The sequence below is a fragment of the Cottoperca gobio genome, chromosome 14 (genome assembly GCF_900634415.1).
Source record: "Cottoperca gobio chromosome 14, fCotGob3.1, whole genome shotgun sequence".
In the NCBI taxonomy this organism is placed as follows: domain Eukaryota; kingdom Metazoa; phylum Chordata; class Actinopteri; order Perciformes; family Bovichtidae; genus Cottoperca; species Cottoperca gobio.
The window spans coordinates 25,503,354-25,522,473 of NC_041368.1; the positions used below are offsets into that span (position 1 = coordinate 25,503,354).

The 19,120-nt window shown below is 45.2% G+C and overlaps 1 protein-coding gene across 2 annotated transcripts in view; it reads right to left on the reverse strand.

Moving 5' to 3' along the window:
• Positions 1-18,749, reverse strand: part of LOC115018965 (dachshund homolog 2-like) — a 32,525-nt gene extending 13,776 nt beyond the window's left edge. For both annotated transcript variants that reach the window (XM_029448250.1, XM_029448249.1), the window contains exons 1-2: positions 18,184-18,749; positions 10,366-10,475 (exon numbers count right to left, since the gene is read on the reverse strand). In XM_029448250.1, coding sequence (XP_029304110.1) covers positions 10,366-10,475; positions 18,184-18,719 — 646 coding nt within the window. In that variant the 5' untranslated portion in view covers positions 18,720-18,749. The remainder of the gene's footprint in view (positions 1-10,365; positions 10,476-18,183) is intronic.
• Between the last annotated feature and the right edge of the window lie 371 nt (positions 18,750-19,120).

The following is a 19,120-nucleotide window of genomic DNA, read 5'->3' on the forward strand; positions in this document are numbered from 1 at the left end:
CTAGAGGAGAAAACATCCAGCTTCCAACAACTTTCTCTTTGTTCTTCATTTTGTGAAGCTGCAGGGTTCAGAGGCTGTAACAACCTTTAAATAATAGATTTATAGGATACTGTTGGTGACACTGATGCCTTTAAACCTCAGAATAATGAAGTCCATCAGCAACATGTTGAGGATTTAAAGGTTCAATCCGTAACAGCTGTGAATTTATATTATTGATTATCAAATTTTGACAATTGACAAATTTGTCAGGAGGAGAGGGGTTTACAGTTCAGTGAGGATCTCATCGCTGCTCTTTGCAGATGATGTGGTCCTGATGGCGTCATCGGTCTGTGACCTTCAGCAGTCAACGGATCGGTTCGCAGCCGAGTGTGAAGCGGTTGGGATGAGGATCAGCACCTCTAAATCTGAAGCCATGGCTCTCAGCAGGAAACCGGTGGATTGCCTACTCCGGGTAGGGAATGAGCCCTTACCCCAAGTGAAGGAGTTCAAGTACCTCGGGGTCTTGTTCGCGAGTGAGGGGACGATGGAGTGAGAGATTGGCCGGAGAATCGGAGCAGCGGGGGCGGTATTACAGTCACTTTACCGCACCGTTGTGACGAAAAGAGAGCTGAGCCAGAAGGCAAAGCTCTCAATATACCGGTCGATCTTCGTTCCTCCCCTCACCTATGGTCATGAAGGCTGGGTCATGACCGAAAGAACGAGATCACGGGTACAAGCGGCCGAAATGGGTTTTCTCAGACGGGTGGCGTCTCCCTTAGAGATGAGATGAGAGGTGAGAAGGGAGGTGTTCCAGGCACGTCCAGCTGGGAGGAGACCCCGGGGAAGACCCAGGACTCGGTGGAGAGATTATATCTCCTCACTGGGAACGCCTCAGGATCCCCCAGTCGGAGCTGGAGGATGTGGCCCGGAGAAGGGAAGATTGGGGTTCCTTACTGGAGCTGCTGCCCCCGCGACCCGACCCCGGATAAGCGGTGGACGATGGATGGACGGACTACATTAAATTTATTTTAATCTGTAATTTCACTTTTTATATGTGTAAAGCACTTTGCAGACTTGTTTTTTAAGTATAGATATTTTATTATATTATAATAATGCCTCTCTGTGTTTGACTTTGTGCCTCACTTTATATCTTTACAGCAATTTGATAAACTGTGTGTGTGTGTGTGTGTGTGTGTGTTCAGAGTTAATCATTTTCTTGTTCTTTTGATCTCTCCGTCGCTGACCTCGGTCAAGAAATGTGGCAGTTTGAGTATTTTTAATAAAGACCTGTGTGTGTGTCATTAAGCTGTCAGAGCTGTCAGTGTGTGACGGAGGTGAGCGGGTCGGTATGTCTCTGTTGAATTAAAGGACTTTTCATGAGGACACGGAGAACACATTAAAACTGTCCTGAAATAAATATAATAAGACACATAATAATAAACATAATAATACATATGCACGTATACCTGCACGTGTCCTCCTGATGTTGTACAGAGTGTGTTTCAAGTGGTGTCAGACAGACCAGCAGAGGAATGTGTCTCCACCTGGTTTCAGACCAGGGGAGTGTCTGCGTAGCTGTGGTAGGAGAAGCCATGAGAGTGAAGAGGAGGGGACCCAGGAGGTGAGTTGACAGTTGGGTGTAGAGGAGGATCTGGTTGTTCACTGTGTGAACGCAGCAGAAAGGTCCAGAAGGATGAACAGATGAGGGGGGGTGGGGGGTGCTGATCCAGCAGCGTGAAGTTCCTCAGTGACAGCGAGGAGGCAGCTGAGTGATTGGTGCGAATCAAGAAGGTTGTTCTGGTGAAGGTAAGACGAGAGTTGATTGAAGACGTTCACGTGTTTTGTAAAGAAATGTAAGAAGAGAGACTGTAGCTGTTCAGAAGGGGTGAGTGGGGGTTTCTTTGGGGGGGGGGGCTCACTGCTGCTTCTTTAAGACTGTTGGGAAGCAGCCAGTTGTTCAAGTGTTGATGAGATGGTGAGAAAAGGAAGGTCAGATAGACTGGAGAAGGTGAGAGGGGACAGGGTCCAGAGGGCAGGTGGTGGGGGGGCAGAGGTAACGAGGGTTAGAATTTCATTTGGAGAGGGGGGGGAGTTAGTGGGGGGAGTGATGTGGATGGTGAACAGTTGATTTCAGTGTCAGGAGGGAAGCAGGTGGAGGACAGGGGGGAGAGCTTTGCGCATAATTGTATCTCCGTCGACCCACAGTATTAATATTTACGCTTATATTTCACAAGTTTGAATATTTTGCACAATAATTGAATATTAATTACGATCAGCTGCGAGATGTTTAAAATGCTTCGCTCGTGGAAAACGCCGCTGCACATCAAATCAAGTGCGTCCTAAACTACAAACAACGTTTATAGGGTTACACACGATCTGTTCAAATAATCAGGATTATCATTTTGGCCTGATACGTTAAAATACACCAAACATTTTGTTACCGCTGCACACCCGACTGTAAAGGACGTCAGACGGACTTTGTACTTGTCGGATGTCCGACCCGATGATCCGGACATCGCTGTTCTTACACACATGTCCCCGTTCAGGAAGTCTCTGATGATCGTGTTGCTCTGAAGAGAGACGACTAACAGCCTCGTTTTAACACGAGATAAAAGTCTTGACACTTGTCGCCCTGAGCAGCACACACACACACACACACACACACACACAGCTTCGGGTGGGACTCCAATCTGTCAGTCATTTTGACATCTACTAATTAAGCGTGCTAATTATAGCTCTAATCACACACTGAGCTCTGCAGAATTAAAAGTACAGATGTTTTATTGTCGGGAGTCACAGCTGCCTGACAGGCTGAATTCAGGGTAAAAACTCACACAGTTTATTATAATCTTCTTATTCCTCCACAGACATAAAAAGTGTCTCGTTACAAAATACGAATGCTTGTTTATCAAATCTATCCGAGCTCCGTGCTGTCGGAGCAAAAGTCAGGGGCATCTAAGAGCGCGATTAATCTGCGTTAATATTTTTGTGCCGTTATTTTTTCTGTGATTAATTAATCGAAATTAACGCACGATTTCGACAGCCCTAATTTTTATATTTTAGTCAGTAAGCAACAATAACGGAGCTAACAGCTAATGCTAATGCAGGTTCCATAGTTACATTATGATGCGTAAAAATTAGTACTAGTTAAAGGTGAATTCTAACGTTATCATGATGTGTTCAAGTGTAATCTTGTAAAATGTCGTTTTTGGTAAGAAACGTATTAATGCAGATGTTTTCAATGTGTGTTACAGTAATAAAGAGTGTGTGTTGCAGTAATAAAGAGCGTGTGTTACAGTAATAAAGAGTGTGTTTTACAGTAATAAAGAGTGTGTGTTGCAGTAATAAAGAGCGTGTGTTACAGTAATAAAGAGTGTGTGTTACAGTAATAAAGAGCGTGTGTTACAGTAATAAAGAGCGTGTGTTGCAGTAATAAAGAGTGTGTGTTGGAGAAATAAAGAGTGTGTGTTACAGTAATAAAGAGTGTGTGTTACAGTAATAAAGAGTGTGTGTTGCAGTAATAAAGAGTGTGTGTTGCAGTAATAATGAGTGTGTGTTGCAGTAATAAAGAGTGTGTGTTGCAGTAATAAAGAGTGTGTGTTGCAGTAATAAAGAGTGTGTGTTGCAGTAATAAAGAGTGTGTGTTACAGTAATAATGAGTGTGTGTTACAGTAATAGTGTCAGGACAGACAGACGAGGACCCAGGAGCGCAATTTCGAGATCAAGGATTTATTGAAACACACACACAACAGGGCCGAATGAGGCACGGCAGTAGTACAGTTCAGGGATATTCAAAACTCGTAGTCGTAAGGCGGAAGGCAAGTCGGGTTTACCGGGGCTGGAGATCAGAGTAGTAGTAACAGGTCCGGGATCACAGATCAGGAGTCAGAGTTGAAAGCAGGCAGGCAGGCAGGCAGGCAGGCAGGCAGGCAGGCAGGCAGGCAGGGTTCCGATGCAGGCTTGCAGACGATCTGACAAGTGTGGACTGAAAAACAGGGCTTTCTATACAGGGCATGATGAGTGGTAAATGCAGTGCAGCTGGTAGGTTAACGAGGGTGGAGCAGAGACAGGTGGAGGTAATCAGACAGAGTAGAGAGAGCAGGGAGCAGAGTGGCACATAATTGAAAACAATTAGTGGTGTTACCAGGCAGGGAGAGGGCTCATGACAGGACCCCCCCCCCCCAAGGGACGGCCCCAGAAGTCCCCAAGAAACACCACCAAGCCGGGCGGGAGGAGGGGGAGCCGGCGGAGGGTCAGAATTCCTCTGAGCGGTCAGAGTCCATATCCTCAGCGGCACCGTCTCCATCAGAAGACTCGACATCCGAGGGCCCCAGCTCAGAACCAGGTTCAGGGTCAGGATTAGACACCGGAGCAGGGGCAGCAGGGCCTGGAAGTGGATCTACATGGCAAGAAGCCCTGCGCCGACCCCGTCGGAGAGATGGCTGGTCAGGGTGTTGGCGATGGAATTCAGTGATGAGGACCGGATCCACAATTCTTCCAACGGGAACCCAAGCCCTCTCTTCAGGACCATAACCCTCCCAGTCCACCAGATATTGGATGCCCCTACCACTTCGTCGAGAGCGGAGCAGTCGCCGGACCGTGTAGACGGGGCCACCGTCGAGGAAGCGCGGAGGAGGCGGTGGTGCTGCTGGGACCAGTGGGCTCTCATGTACAGGTCTGAGCTTGGATACGTGGAAGGTGGGATGTACCTTCATGGTCTTGGGTAGCAGTAGTCGGACCGCCGTAGGGCTGATGACCCTCTGTATGGGAAAGGGTCCAATGAAGCGAGGCACCAGTTTCCGCGACTCCACCCGCAGTGGTATATCTCGAGCCGACAACCAGACCTTCTGTCCGACATGGTAAACTGGTGCTGGGGTCCTCCTCCGGTTGGCTCCGATAGCATAGCTTGCACTGGACTTCAGGAGTGTGGCGCGAGCCTGGGCCCATGTGCGGCGGCAGCGGCGGGCATAGGCGAGCGCAGAGGGACAGGTAGCATCTCCATCCTGACTGGTAAACAGAGGTGGTTGATATCCATAAACACATTGCAAGGGGGAGAGTCCGGTGGCAGAACTGGTGAGTGAATTGTGGGCATATTCTACCCAGAGAAGATGTTGGGCCCAAGCACGGGGGTTGCGTGAGGTCACACACCTCAGTGCCTTCTCCAGCTCCTGGTTCATGCGCTCCGTTTGACCAATCGACTGTGGGTGGAATCCCGATGACAGACTGGCGGTGGCCCCAAGAAGGTTGCAGAATTCCTTCCAGAAGGCCGCAGAGAATTGAGGGCCTTGGTCTGACACAATATCCCTGGGCAGACCATGGACTCGAAACACATGTTCCGAGACCACCCGGGTGGTCTCCTTTGCAGTTGGCAGCTTTGGGAGGGGCACGAAGTGGGTCATTTTACTGAAGCGGTCAACGATGGTGAGGACGACAGTGTTTCCTTCAGATTGCGGAAGGCCCGTAACGAAGTCCAGGGAGATATGGGACCAGGGTCGCATGGGCACTGGCAGAGGCTGGAGTAACCCAGCTGGGGGCTGACTGGGGGTCTTGTGCTGGTTGCAAGTGGGGCAAGCTCTAACAAACTCCTGGATATCTTTCCTCATCAACGGCCACCAGAAACGTTGGGAGAGCAGATGGAGGGTGCGTGTGATTCCGGGGGTGACAGGCCAGGCGAGAGTCGTGCCCCCACTGAATCACCTGAGACCTCAGATCTGCTGGGACAAAGAGACGGTTAGAGGGGCATGCACTGGGGCTCGGCTGGTTCCGGATGGCTTCTCTGACCTGCTCCTCAATGTCCCAGGTCAAGGCAGCAACAACACAGGGGCTTGGGAGGATGGTTGTCGGCTCCTCATTGGATGCCTCATCCTTCTGAAACATCCTGGAGAGTGCGTCGGGCTTGATATTGCGGGAGCCAAGACGGTAGGAGAGCGTGAAGTTAAAACGGGTGAAGAATAATGACCACCGACGCTGGCGGGAGTTCAGCCTCCTGGCTGTCTGGATATACTCCAGGTTTTTATGGTCTGTCCAGACCACAAACGCAACTTTAGACCCCTCCAACCAGTGGCGCCACTCCTCGAGGGCGAGCTTGACGGCCAGTAGCTCGCGGTTGCCGATGTCGTAGTTGCATTCTGCTGGAGTCAGTCTACGGGGGTAAAAAGCACAGGGGTGCATCTTGCCATCCTCTGCTGCTCGTTGGGAAAGCACCGCTCCAACTCCTACATCCGAAGCATCCACCTCCACCACAAACTGCCGTCCAGCGTCAGGCATTTGGAGAATAGGGCCTGAGGTGAAACGAGCTTTGAAGGTCTTGAAGGCGCTGGTCAGCGCAGTGAGTGGTGCTGCCACTGTGCTGTAACCCCGGATGAATCTTCTATAAAAGTTGGCGAACCCCAAGAACTGCTGCAGTTTTTTACGGGTCTCTGGAACCGGCCACGACATCATAGCAGACACCTTTGCAGGATCCATTTGAACGCTGCCTTCGGTCACCACATAACCCAGGAATGAGACAGACTTGGCGTGGAACTCGCACTTCTCTGCCTTCACGAAGAGAGAGTTCTCCAGCAACCGGCGTAGAACCAACTGGACATGGTGAGTGTCTTCTGTCTGAGTCTTTGAAAAGATCAAAATGTCGTCAAGGTAAACGAAAACAAACTTATTGAGCATATCTCTGAGGATGTCGTTTACCAGCGCCTGGAACACTCCCGGGGCATTGGTGAGACCGAACGGTATGACGAGATATTCGTAGTGTCCTGTTGGAGTGTTGAACGCAGTCTTCCACTCGTCACCCTCTCTCATCCGCACCAGATGGTAGGCATTCCGCAGGTCTAGCTTGGTGAACACTGTGGCCCCTTGCAGCAGTTCAAAGGCAGAGGAGAGTAGGGGTAGAGGATAACGATTCTTGACTGTAATGTCGTTCAAGCCCCGGTAATCGATGCACGGACGGAGAGAGCCATCCTTTTTTCCGACAAAGAAGAATCCCGCTCCCGCGGGGGAAGATGATGGACGGATTATGCCGGTGGCCAGTGAGTCGTTTATGTAGTCCTCCATGGCTTTTCTTTCTGGGGCTGACAGCGAGTAGAGACGGCCCTTCGGGGGTGTGGTGCCAGGCAGAAGGTCGATGGCGCAGTCATATGGTCTGTGTGGTGGCAGAGACGTGGCCTTGGACTTGTTGAACACCTCTCTCAAGTTGTGATAACAGGCAGGAACATTGGATATGTCGGGGGCGGTGCTGGAAGCTCCCCGGTCGATTGGCAAGATGGCTCCCTTTAAGCAGGTCCGATGGCAGCCCCTCCCCCACTCGCGTATTGTGCCTGTTTCCCAGTCAAGTTGGGGGTTATGAAGACGGAGCCACGGAAATCCAAGGATGAGTGGTTGGCCGGGTGAGGGTAGGAGGTAGAACTGGATGGACTCCTGGTGGTTTCCTGACAGCAGAATTGTCACAGGGGCCGTGATGGTGCTGAGACGGTGTCCATCCAGGGCTCGTGCAGGAACGGGTGGAGTGAGTTGTTGACGGTTCACGCCCAGTTGCCGCGCGAGCTCTGTGTCCATTATGTTTGTTTCGGCTCCGGAATCCACTAGGGCGGCCAGGGTGTGAGTTGTGTCGGAAAGTCGAAGGCGGAGCTGAAGCAGGGGTTTTCGGATGGGGGGAGACTGAAGATGTATTGAGCTCACCCGGATCTCCCCTACACCTGGTGAGCTGCGGCTTTTAACGGGCAGGTGGTGACACGATGACCCTCGCCACCGCAGTAGAGACAAAGGTTTGAGGCTAGACGGCGCCGTCGCTCCTCGGGGGTGAGGGAGACGCGACCAATCTCCATGGGCTCAGGTTGATTGAGTTGGCTTTGGGGCTTGACAGGCGGGGGGTGGAACGTGGAGGACTCCCCCCGAATGCGGATGGCTGGTTGACTCAGACGCCCTCTCTCTCTTCCGCGGGTCTGGATACGCCGATCAATGCGAACGGCAAGGGCAATGGCGTCATCAAGTGTCTTGGGCTGCTCATGAGAGACGAGCTCGTCTTTAATGTAGTCCGCCAGGCTGTGGAGGAAGGCGTGCACCAGTGCCTCGGAGTCCCACGAGCTGCGACTTGCCAGGGTACGAAAGTCTATGGAGAAGTCTGCCACCGTCCGATTGCCCTGGCATCAGCAGTGCTTGTGATGCTTCGGTTGTTGTTGAACCTAAGTCAAAGACCTTTAACATCTCCTCTTCGAAGGCACAGGCTGGGGTCTGCCGGTCGAACTCTGCCGCTCCCCACAACCGAGCTCGGCCGGTGAGATGGGTAATGACGTAACCCACCCTGGCTCCCTCCCTCGAGAAGGTCCTGGGCTGTAATGAGAACTGCACTCGGCAGCTGGTCAGGAAGGCTCGGATCTGCTTCGGGTCACCGTCAAAGCGTTCCGGATGGCCAATCTTCGGTTCTGGAGGCGGTACTGCCGGAACTGCAGCGTTGGACCCTGAAGCAGCTGGAGAAGACACAACAGCGGGATGGAATAGGGCAGACGGTACTGGAACAGACAAAGCAGGAGTGGCCGCATTGGTGAGTAGCAGCAGGGCTTGGGCTAGTAGTTGTTGCTGCTGTTGGAGCTGTTGCTGATTGTGTTGTTGCTGCTGGTTAAATTGTTGTTGGTGGCTGAGTTGGAGCAGGAAAGCAATATCGCCGGTCATCCGATTGATGTCTCCCTCAGTGCGTTCCAGTCGCTGTAGGGCAGACATCTCAGTCTCTACCTGCATGCTGGTCTGGGCGTGCGCTGGGTCCATGATGGTCAGATCGTTCTGTCAGGACAGACAGACGAGGACCCAGGAGCGCAATTTCGAGATCAAGGATTTATTGAAACACACACACACACACAACAGGGCCGAATGAGGCACGGCAGTAGTACAGTTCAGGGATATTCAAAACTCGTAGTCGTAAGGCGGAAGGCAAGTCGGGTTTACCGGGGCTGGAGATCAGAGTAGTAGTAACAGGTCCGGGATCACAGATCAGGAGTCAGAGTTGAAAGCAGACAGGCAGACAGGCAGGCAGACAGGCAGGCGGGCAGGCAGGCAGGCAGGCAGGCAGGCAGGCAGGCAGGCAGGCAGGCAGGCAGGCAGGCAGGCAGGCAGGCAGGCAGGCAGGCAGGCAGGCAGGCAGGCAGGCAGGCAGGCAGGGTTCCGATGCAGGCTTGCAGACGATCTGACAAGTGTGGACTGAAAAACAGGGCTTTCTATACAGGGCATGATGAGTGGTAAATGCAGTGCAGCTGGTAGGTTAACGAGGGTGGAGCAGAGACAGGTGGAGGTAATCAGACAGAGTAGAGAGAGCAGGGAGCAGAGTGGCACATAATTGAAAACAATTAGTGGTGTTACCAGGCAGGGAGAGGGCTCATGACAAATAGAGTGTGTGTTGCAGTCATAAAGAGTGTGTGTTACAGTAATAAAGAGTGTGTGTTACAGTAATAAAGAGTGTGTGTTGGAGTAATACAGAGTGTGTGTTGCAGTAATAAAGAGTGTGTGTTGCAGTAATAAAGAGTGTGTGTTACAGTAATAAAGAGTGTGTGTTACAGTCATAAAGAGTGTGTGTTACAGTCATAAAGAGTGTGTGTTGCAGTAATAAAGAGTGTGTGTTACAGTCATAAAGAGTGTGTGTTACAGTAATACAGAGTGTGTGTTACAGTCATAAAGAGTGTGTGTTGGAGTAATACAGAGTGTGTGTTACAGTCATAAAGAGTGTGTGTTGCAGTAATAAAGAGTGTGTGTTGGAGTAATAAAGAGTGTGTGTTGGAGTAATAAAGAGTTTGTGTTACAGTAATACAGAGTGTGTGTTGCAGTAATAAAGAGTGTGTGTTGCAGTAATAAAGAGTGTGTGTTGCAGTAATAAAGAGTGTGTGTCTCTCGGTCAGGGTATGTGGGCCTGACCTTAACTAAGAAAAGCTCTGCTGATTTCCCACAATGCAGTTCATTTATAAGATCTTCAACTTTACAAGCAACCGACTGACGAGTGCAAAAGTAAAGTTACAGGACAAGAGAAAGGAAGGCAACCCTTCCCCCCCCCCCCTATACCGATAACAACCTGAAACACAGCCCCCCCCCCCCCCCGTGTAGCCCCCCACACTGCAGTCCAGGGAAATCTAATGAAACACGGTGCAGGACGACAGGAAGCTTCCTGCCGGGGACAGAAACCGACCATGTGCTAAAAGAGAAGGATGTGGAGTAATTTACTGAAATAAAGATTAAACACAATAATTCACTTTAGTTCTTGTTTCTAGTGGATAACTGCTAATAAATAGATAGAATATAGTCACATATAGAGTAATTATAATTATAGTATTCGTGTGCACGTAAACAAAGTCAGTCTTTCTTCTTCTGTGATTTAAACTATAAATCACTTTGTGGTGCGTTTGTTTGACTCACCTGTCTGTGACAGCAGGGCGGGGCTAATCAGTCCATGTGGGAGGAGCCTGGAGCCGTCTGTCATCGTGGCCACGCCCAGTGTCCTCTTCGGAGGGCGGCCTGGTCGAGAGCTGAAAAACACAGCGGGATGCTCCTTTAATAAACCAGCAGACAGGAAGTCCACCTTACAGGACAGGAAGTACACCTTCATCTCTGTCTCATCTTCTGAAAGCCTTTATATTTAGTCCATCGTCCCTGGGGACGACTTAAATAGACACACCGTTTGTCTGATACACGTTTTAAATAAAGATAGATATAGATAAATATAAGACTAAATCTGACAAACTGAAAAACAAAAAATAGAGAATATATAAAAAAAGAAAATATTGCAAAATAAATATATAATATAAAAATATATATATTACATAATATCCAATATATATATATATATATATATATTATATAATATACAATATCAATATACATATTAAAGCTGAACTGCTGACATCAGTAAAGTTTTGATATTATTTTGTATTATGTGTAAATTAAAGCAATAAAGTATGTCAAGAAATGTATTTATTTTAATTTAGTTTGTCCTTTTATTATTTTTAGTATTGTATATAATGCCATAAGCTCTACTGTGTGCATAACATGTTAATTGTAAAATAAAAGTAATACAAGTAAATAAATCCAACAATATAAAAAAAAATATGAATCCATAAGTAAAAAGGAAACTTCAAATCAAATTCTATAAAAGATTTTAAAAAAGTTAAAGAGTTTAATTAATTAATTGAAAATACATTCCTGTAGATCTGGATGTTTATACAATTAAAATAACGGATTCTGAATTTGTGTACTTATTAAAACACATTACATTTTTATAATTACTTTACATAATTATAAAAATATAATCATTTATTTTCTGATGTTTTACAGATCAAATAAAAAAGAGTTGTTAGTCATAAGCAGCAGATTAAATGTAAATGAATTGGTATATATGGAATCGGAGATTCGGGCTTCCGGTGGAATCGCAATGCATGCTGGGGTGGCGTGTCTAGAAAAGTGAGCACCAACTCTACAAGGGCCGCCATATTGGATTTCTTCTCTACGTGTTTACATTGTGTTTATTCTTCGAGCGTGTTGTAAACAAAGCTACTGCTCTACAATGAGTTCTGAGTCTCTTATGATGAGGTTCAGATGAGGAAAGTCGAAGCTTTGAAAGTATTTAAAGGTTTCAGGAACAGAACTGGAGCTTATTGCCAGGGTGTTCGCTACATCAGGGTGTTCGCTACATCAGGGTGTTCGCTGCATCAGGGTGTTCGCTGCATCAGGGTGTTCGCTACATCAGGGTGTTCGCTACATCAGGGTGTTCGCTACATCAGGGTGTTCGCTGCATCAGGGTGTTCGCTGCATCAGGGTGTTCGCTACATCAGGGTGTTCGCTGCATCAGGGTGTTCGCTACATCAGGGTGTTCGCTGCATCAGGGTGTTCGCTGCATCAGGGTGTTCGCTGCATCAGGGTGTTCGCTACATCAGGGTGTTCGCTACATCAGGGTGTTCGCTACATCAGGGTGTTCGCTACATCAGGGTGTTCGCTACATCAGGGTGTTCGCTACATCAGGGTGTTCGCTACATCAGGGTGTTCGCTACATCAGGGTGTTCGCTGCATCAGGGTGTTCGCTACATCAGGGTGTTCGCTGCATCAGGGTGTTCGCTACATCAGGGTGTTCGCTACATCAGGGTGTTCGCTACATCAGGGTGTTCGCTGCATCAGGTGTTCGCTGCATCAGGGTGTTCGCTGCATCAGGGTGTTCGCTGCATCAGGGTGTTCGCTGCATCAGGGTGTTTCGCTGCATCAGAGATGGGCATTGAGGAGCAACCAACAGCTAACGAAAGACTTTCAATCACAGAAAAAGAAAAGACTAAGCTTTGGTTATGCCGAGTGGCGTTTCAGTGCCTGATCCCTTGAGACTGCAGGATGGCCGGGTCAATGAAAACAACAGCATGACTTCTTGGCCGCCGATATACCTCAGCGATATAACATTATGTTTAATGTCTGACCCCCCAGGGAACCATGTCGAGTTTCATAAACGAACTTTGAACGAATACAAAGAAGGCAAAGCATTTAGACTGTTTGACTCTGGCTGGTTGAAACAAATATCTTTCAATCCTCTCGCAGATTCTGAGTTTTGCTTTTTGAAAGCAAAATGTGGTGATGGCCTAGTGGTCTAGTGGTACGCCTTCCAAACAAAACACTAGAAGGTTGGGAGTTCAGTACCTGCTATATATGGCTGCCACCATTGTACCCCTGAGCAAGGTACTTAACCCTGAGTTGCTCAAGGAATACTGTCCCTGTACTTAGTTCAATGTAAGTCGCTCTGGATAAGAGCGTCTGCTAAATGACCTGTAATGTCATGTAATGTACACATTCAATGAACATTTCCCATACGAAAGAAAACTGACGATATCATAAGTGCTGATTGCAGTTGTGTTGCAGGGTAAGCTGTTATAAATATATACCTAACTTGTGTTTGTTAATTATTATAAAACTCAATATATAGAAAGTACATTTGTCAATATATAAATAGTAGATAGACGACACACCCCAGGTCGAGTTCAGGATCAGGGATTCATTTGTTGGTTTACTTGCATGAAATGAAGATTTCTTGGGCCCCCAAGACTTCCCATTGTAATCCTGTCTCTTTACAGCTTTGGTCCATGCCAGCCTTCTGTCTTTGTTCGTTAGTGCTGTTGGAAATGGAAATAGTTTGAACGGGGGCTCGCAGTCGAAAGTTTTGCAATCGTGAAGCTCACAATGAGATTCTGCCCATTGATTTATCTTTCTCCCACAGTTTGAACATCCTTTCACCACACAATGTGTCCAAATCCCAGAACTAGAAGAGCGATGATCACACACTAACAACTAGCCAAATACAATGTAAACACGTAGAGAAGAAATCCAATATGGCGGCTCGCACCACCCAGCATGCATTGCGATTCCACCGGAAGCCCGAAACTCCGATTCCATGTATGTGAAAACAACATTTAAAAAGAAGAAATTTAACACTGCACACACACACACACACACACAGTCTTGGGGGTATACACAGGTCAGTGTATGATTGACAGGCCCCAGACAACCCTCCCACACACACATTCCTGAGGAATTTAATTTACCTGTGTGTGTGTGTGTGTTGGAGGGTTTCCACACTTAATTAAATTGGGACAAACTGTCCTTTATGTAGCGCGCACACACACACACACACACACACACACACACACACTGAACCCAGTTTAACCAGTGAAACCTGTTCAAGTGTTAATGAAAGAACATTGTTACGTGTATGTGATGGGAATATTTAAATAATTCATTATATTGTCTGAAGTCTTAAACCTGCAGTCTCTCTGGTGTCCAGCAGGGGGCGACTCCTCTCACTGTATAGAAGTCTATGAGAAAATGTTTCTACTTCTCTCTTGATTTATTATCTCAGTAAATATTACCTGATGAGTTTATGTCTCAGTCTGTAGTTCAAGTCTTCTTCAACACATGATGTCATTTAGTAACTTCAGTCCCATCAGAGTGAAACAGACGATGAAGCAGCGTCTGCTTTAGGGCGGGGCTACCTGTGATTGGCAGGTCGCTAACACAGTGTTGTCCAGGACAAGACCCACCGTTATGGGCAAAAAATCAGCGTTGTTATTGTTTCACTTCACAACTCAGAATAATGTGGACGGTAAACGGCTGTGAGACGTTTACATGTTCAGTGATAACAAAAACTCTGCATGTGAATCAGGGCATAACAAAATAACTGGAAAAACCTCTGAGACGCATTTAAACTTTAATAAGAACAACGCAAATCTGTCACACACAATCTGTGGCGGGGATAAATATGACGGAATAAAATGATACAGTGCTACAGTGTGTGTGTTACAGTGTGTATGTTACAGTGTGTATGTGTTAAAGTGTGTATGTTACAGTGTGTGTGTTACAGTGTGTATGTGTTACAGTGTGTATGTTACAGTGTGTGTTAAGTGTGTGTGTACAGTGTGTGTGTTACAGTGTGTGTGTAGTGTGGTACAGTGTGTGTTACAGTGTGTATGTGTTACAGTGTGTATGTGTTACAGTGTGTGTGTTACAGTGTGTGTGTTACAGTGTGTATGTGTTACAGTGTGTATGTGTTACAGTGTGTGTGTGTTACAGTGTGTATATTACAGTGTGTATGTTACAGTGTGTGTGTTACAGTGTGTGTTTTACAGTGTGTGTGTTACAGTGTGTATGTTACAGTGTGTATGTTACAGTGTGTATATTACAGTGTGTATGTTACAGTGTGTGTGTTACAGTGTGTATGTTAGTGTGTGTGTTACAGTGTGTATGTTACAGTGTGTGTTACAGTGTGTATGTTACAGTGTGTGAGTGTGTGTTACAGTGTGTATGTTATCGTGTGTGTCTGTGTGTGTACGTTACAGTGTGTGTCTGTGTGTTACAGTGTGTATTTTACAGTGTGTGTGTTACAGTGTGTGTTACAGTGTGTATGTTACAGTGTGTGTGTTACAGTGTGTATGTTACAGTGTGTGTGTGTGTGTTACAGTGTGTATTTTACAGTGCGAGTGTGTGTGTTACAGTGTGTGTGTGTTACAGTGTGTGTTTTACAGTGTGTGTATGTTACAGTGTGTGTGTATGTTACAGTGTGTATGTTACAGTGTGTGTGTTACAGTGTGTGTATGTTACAGTGTGTGTGTGTTACAGTGTGTGTGTTACAGTGTGTACGTTACAGTGTGTGTGTGTTACAGTGTGTATGCTACAGTGTGTGTGTTACACTGTGTTTGCTACAGTGAGTGTGTTACAGTGTGTATGTGACAGTGTGTTTGTTACAGTGTGTGAGTGTGTGTTACAGTGTGTATGTTACAGTGTGTATATGTTACAGTGTGTATGTTACAGTGTTTGTGTGTGTTAGTGTGTACGTTACAGTGTGTGTGTTACACTGTGTTTGCTACAGTGAGTGTGTTACAGTGTGTTTGTGACAGTGTGTTTGTTACAGTGTGTATGTTACAGTGTGTATGTTACAGTGTGTGTGTGTGTGTGTTACAGTGTGTGTTACAGTGTGTATGTTACAGTGTGTGTGTGTGTTACAGTGTGTATGTTACAGTGTTTGTGTGTGTTACAGTGTGTACGTTACAGTGTGTGTGTTACACTGTGTTTGCTACAGTGAGTGTGTTACAGTGTGTTTGTGACAGTGTGTTTGTTACAGTGTGTATGTTACAGTGTGTATGTTACAGTGTGTGTGTGTGTGTGTGTGTTACAGTGTGTGTTACAGTGTGTATGTTACAGTGTGTGTGTGTGTTACAGTGTGTATGTTACAGTGTTTGTGTGTGTTACAGTGTGTACGTTACAGTGTGTGTGTTACACTGTGTTTGCTACAGTGAGTGTGTTACAGTGTGTTTGTGACAGTGTGTTTGTTACAGTGTGTATGTTACAGTGTGTATGTTACAGTGTGTATGTTACAGTGTGTGTGTGTGTGTTACAGTGTGTATGTTACAGTGTGTGTGTGTGTTACAGTGTGTATGTTACAGTGTTTGTGTGTGTTACAGTGTGTATGTTACAGTGTGTGTGTTACACTGTGTTTGCTACAGTGAGTGTGTTACAGTGTGTATGTTACAGTGTGTTTGTGAGTGTGTTTGTTACAGTGTGTGAGTGTGTTACAGTGTGTATGTTACAGTGTGTATGTGTTACAGTGTGTATGTTACAGTGTGTGTGTGTTACAGTGTGTGTGTGTTAGTGTGTGTTACAGTGTGTGTTACAGTGTGTGTTACAGTGTGTGTGTTACAGTGTGTATGTTACAGTGTGTGTGTTACAGTGTGTATGTTACAGTGTGTGTGTGTGTTACAGTGTGTGTGTTAGTGTGTGTTACAGTGTGTGTTACAGTGTGTATGTTACAGTGTGTATGTGTTACAGTGTGTATGTGTTACAGTGTGTATGTGTTACAGTGTGTATGTTACAGTGTGTATGTTACAGTGTGTGTGTGTGTGTGTGTGTGTTACAGTGTGTGTGTTAGTGTGTGTTACAGTGTGTATGTTACAGTGTGTATGTTACAGTGTGTATGTTAGTGTTTTTTTTTCCATTATTAATAATATATTTCGTCATATTTCATATTTGCATGCAATATATAATAACATAACATAATATGTTGTATAACAATATTATATATTATAATATTACCATTATATATGATATGGTATATATTATATATATATATAGAATATATATATATATTATATATATTATATTATAATCTATGTTATGATCTGACAGAAAATTAATTGGAAACTATTTTGTCAATAAATTGATCATTTCAGTGTGAAATATTTTATTTGTGTTGTTTCTCAGTGAACTGAATATTCTGTGAAGACGTCGCGTCTCATCTTGACTGTTAGAAAATAAAAATAAAACGTATTGTACTTAAAATAAAAGAGCCATTTATAAGCTTTTATTTCCTTGTTAATACCGATAACAATATATTAGTATGAGCTGCAGCGACGAGTCGTTGAAATCCATTTCATCAGAAACTATTTTAATATTCGAATAAAATAAATGAACAAAGACATTTATCACTATTTACATTTTTTAGACAAAATACTCAATGATGAAAATGATTGATTAATGCAGCTTTTATAATACGTCTATCATCATATATGTAATATTAATTACATTCCGATAATGTAATGTTATATATATATAACACATACACTTTATTATATTATTATGTATTCTCTACTTATTATTCTTGCATAACTATAAACTTATATCAAATATAAGACACACAATTATCTTATACAGTCTAATATATATAATAAATATGTTTTTATTATTTTATAGCTCTTGATGTGTTTCTGCTGCTAGGTTATCTTCATTCACAACATAAAAAGAGTTTGAAACACTTAATATATTCAAATCTGACATTAATGGATCACTAATTTAATTAGAAAGCAAAACATTCATTCAAATATTTATGTTAAAATAATTCACAGAAATTAAAAATTAAAAAGGAGCCTAATAATTTACAATCTTATAGATAATATCTAATATGAATTCATATATAATACTGAAGTCACAATAAATGACCTTCCTTGTTTGTATGAATTATTAGAAAATATTCTTTATTTATTCTGATATTTCTTATTAGTCAGCAGTTTAGTGTAAAACAAGAAAAATTATTTACTATGTTTTATTATTTCCACTCAAATAATAATACAAATAATTCAACTGACATTAATGCTGCTTTATTTATTTATACTATTTCAACTAATATTCTGATTAATACTGTTCTTGCATTTTAACACACGTAATCAAAGATCATATTTTTATCAAAATTATTATTTACAGAATTATATATTGTAGTATAATGCACATATTGTTACGTACTAATTTCTACTTTACTAAAATATTTCTATTCTACGATGGGAGCAAAACGTAATTCCCCGGGATCAGTAAAATATTTCTGATTCTGCATTCACTGTAATAATGAATCTATTTAACCTTCTACACTGCACCAGACTCCCTGATAAAAACAGCAGATTTTAAACTTCACTGTAATAATGAATCTATTTAACCTTCTACACTGCACCAGACTCCCTGGTAAAAACAGCGGATTTTAAACTTCACTGTAATAATGAATCTATTTAACCTTCTACACTGCACCAGACTCCCTGATAAAAACAGCAGATTTTAAACTTCACTGTAATAATGAATATATTTAACCTTCTTAACACTGCACCAGACTCCCTGGTAAAAACAGCGGATTTTAAACTTCTCCCTCTGAACATGCTCCGTGTGTCGGCTCACCTGGCGTTGGTGCAGTCCCGGTACAGCGTCTCGAAGTCAGCCCTAGTGATGAGCTTGCAGCGGTTGACTCCGGGCTGGATGGCTCCGAGCCCCCGCAGGACGCGCACCTGCTCCACGGTGCAGACCACCGGGCTGATGTCCAGCCGCTTCAGTTTGGTGTACACGGTGTGCAGTCCGCCCACCAGGTGCTTCAGGAAAAGCTCGAACACCTGCGGCAGGCAAATCAGCTCCACGCCGTTCACCGAAAACGACGCCACCTTCACGCCATGAACTTCCACCATCTTACACTCAGTGTGCGGCGGAGGAGCGGCGCCGCATCCGCTGCCGCTCGACCCGTTCACATTGACCGGGACTCTGCCGCTCCCGCCGCCGCTCAGGAAAGCTCCGGCCAGGCGAGCAGCGGGGAGGCGCGGGGAGCTCTCCGGGTTGGGAGCGCTGTAGGGCGGTTCGGAGTGGAAGAGGGGGTCGGTGGGCGGGGGGGTGCTGGAGGAGACCGCCATGTTAGAGCAGAAAACAGAGTCTTCTTCTCTTTTCATCTATGACTTTCCCGCGGTCTGTCTCTCTCTGTTCCCGCCACTCTAAATGAGTTCGTTCGCTCTGTCCTCCTCGTGCTCTCTGTCCCGCACACAGCCAATCAGAGGCCAGCCAATCACACGCAGGGACCGCACACGGACAGGCCTCCCATTGGCTGAGAGGGCGAGCCCGGAGGCGGGGTTTATATACCGGGAATTTGACAGGTGAGTGATTGACAGTTAATTAAATATAACAAATGAAGACAAAAGAAAATGATAAGAAAATGAATGTGGACCGTTGAGTTTAATTAAAAATGAAGTTAGATCTGCAGTGAGTGAATACATCTCTGATAGAAGTATTTCAGGAAAGTAATATTAATAATATTATTAATAATAATAACAATAGTTGTAGCTCAACTGCTTTT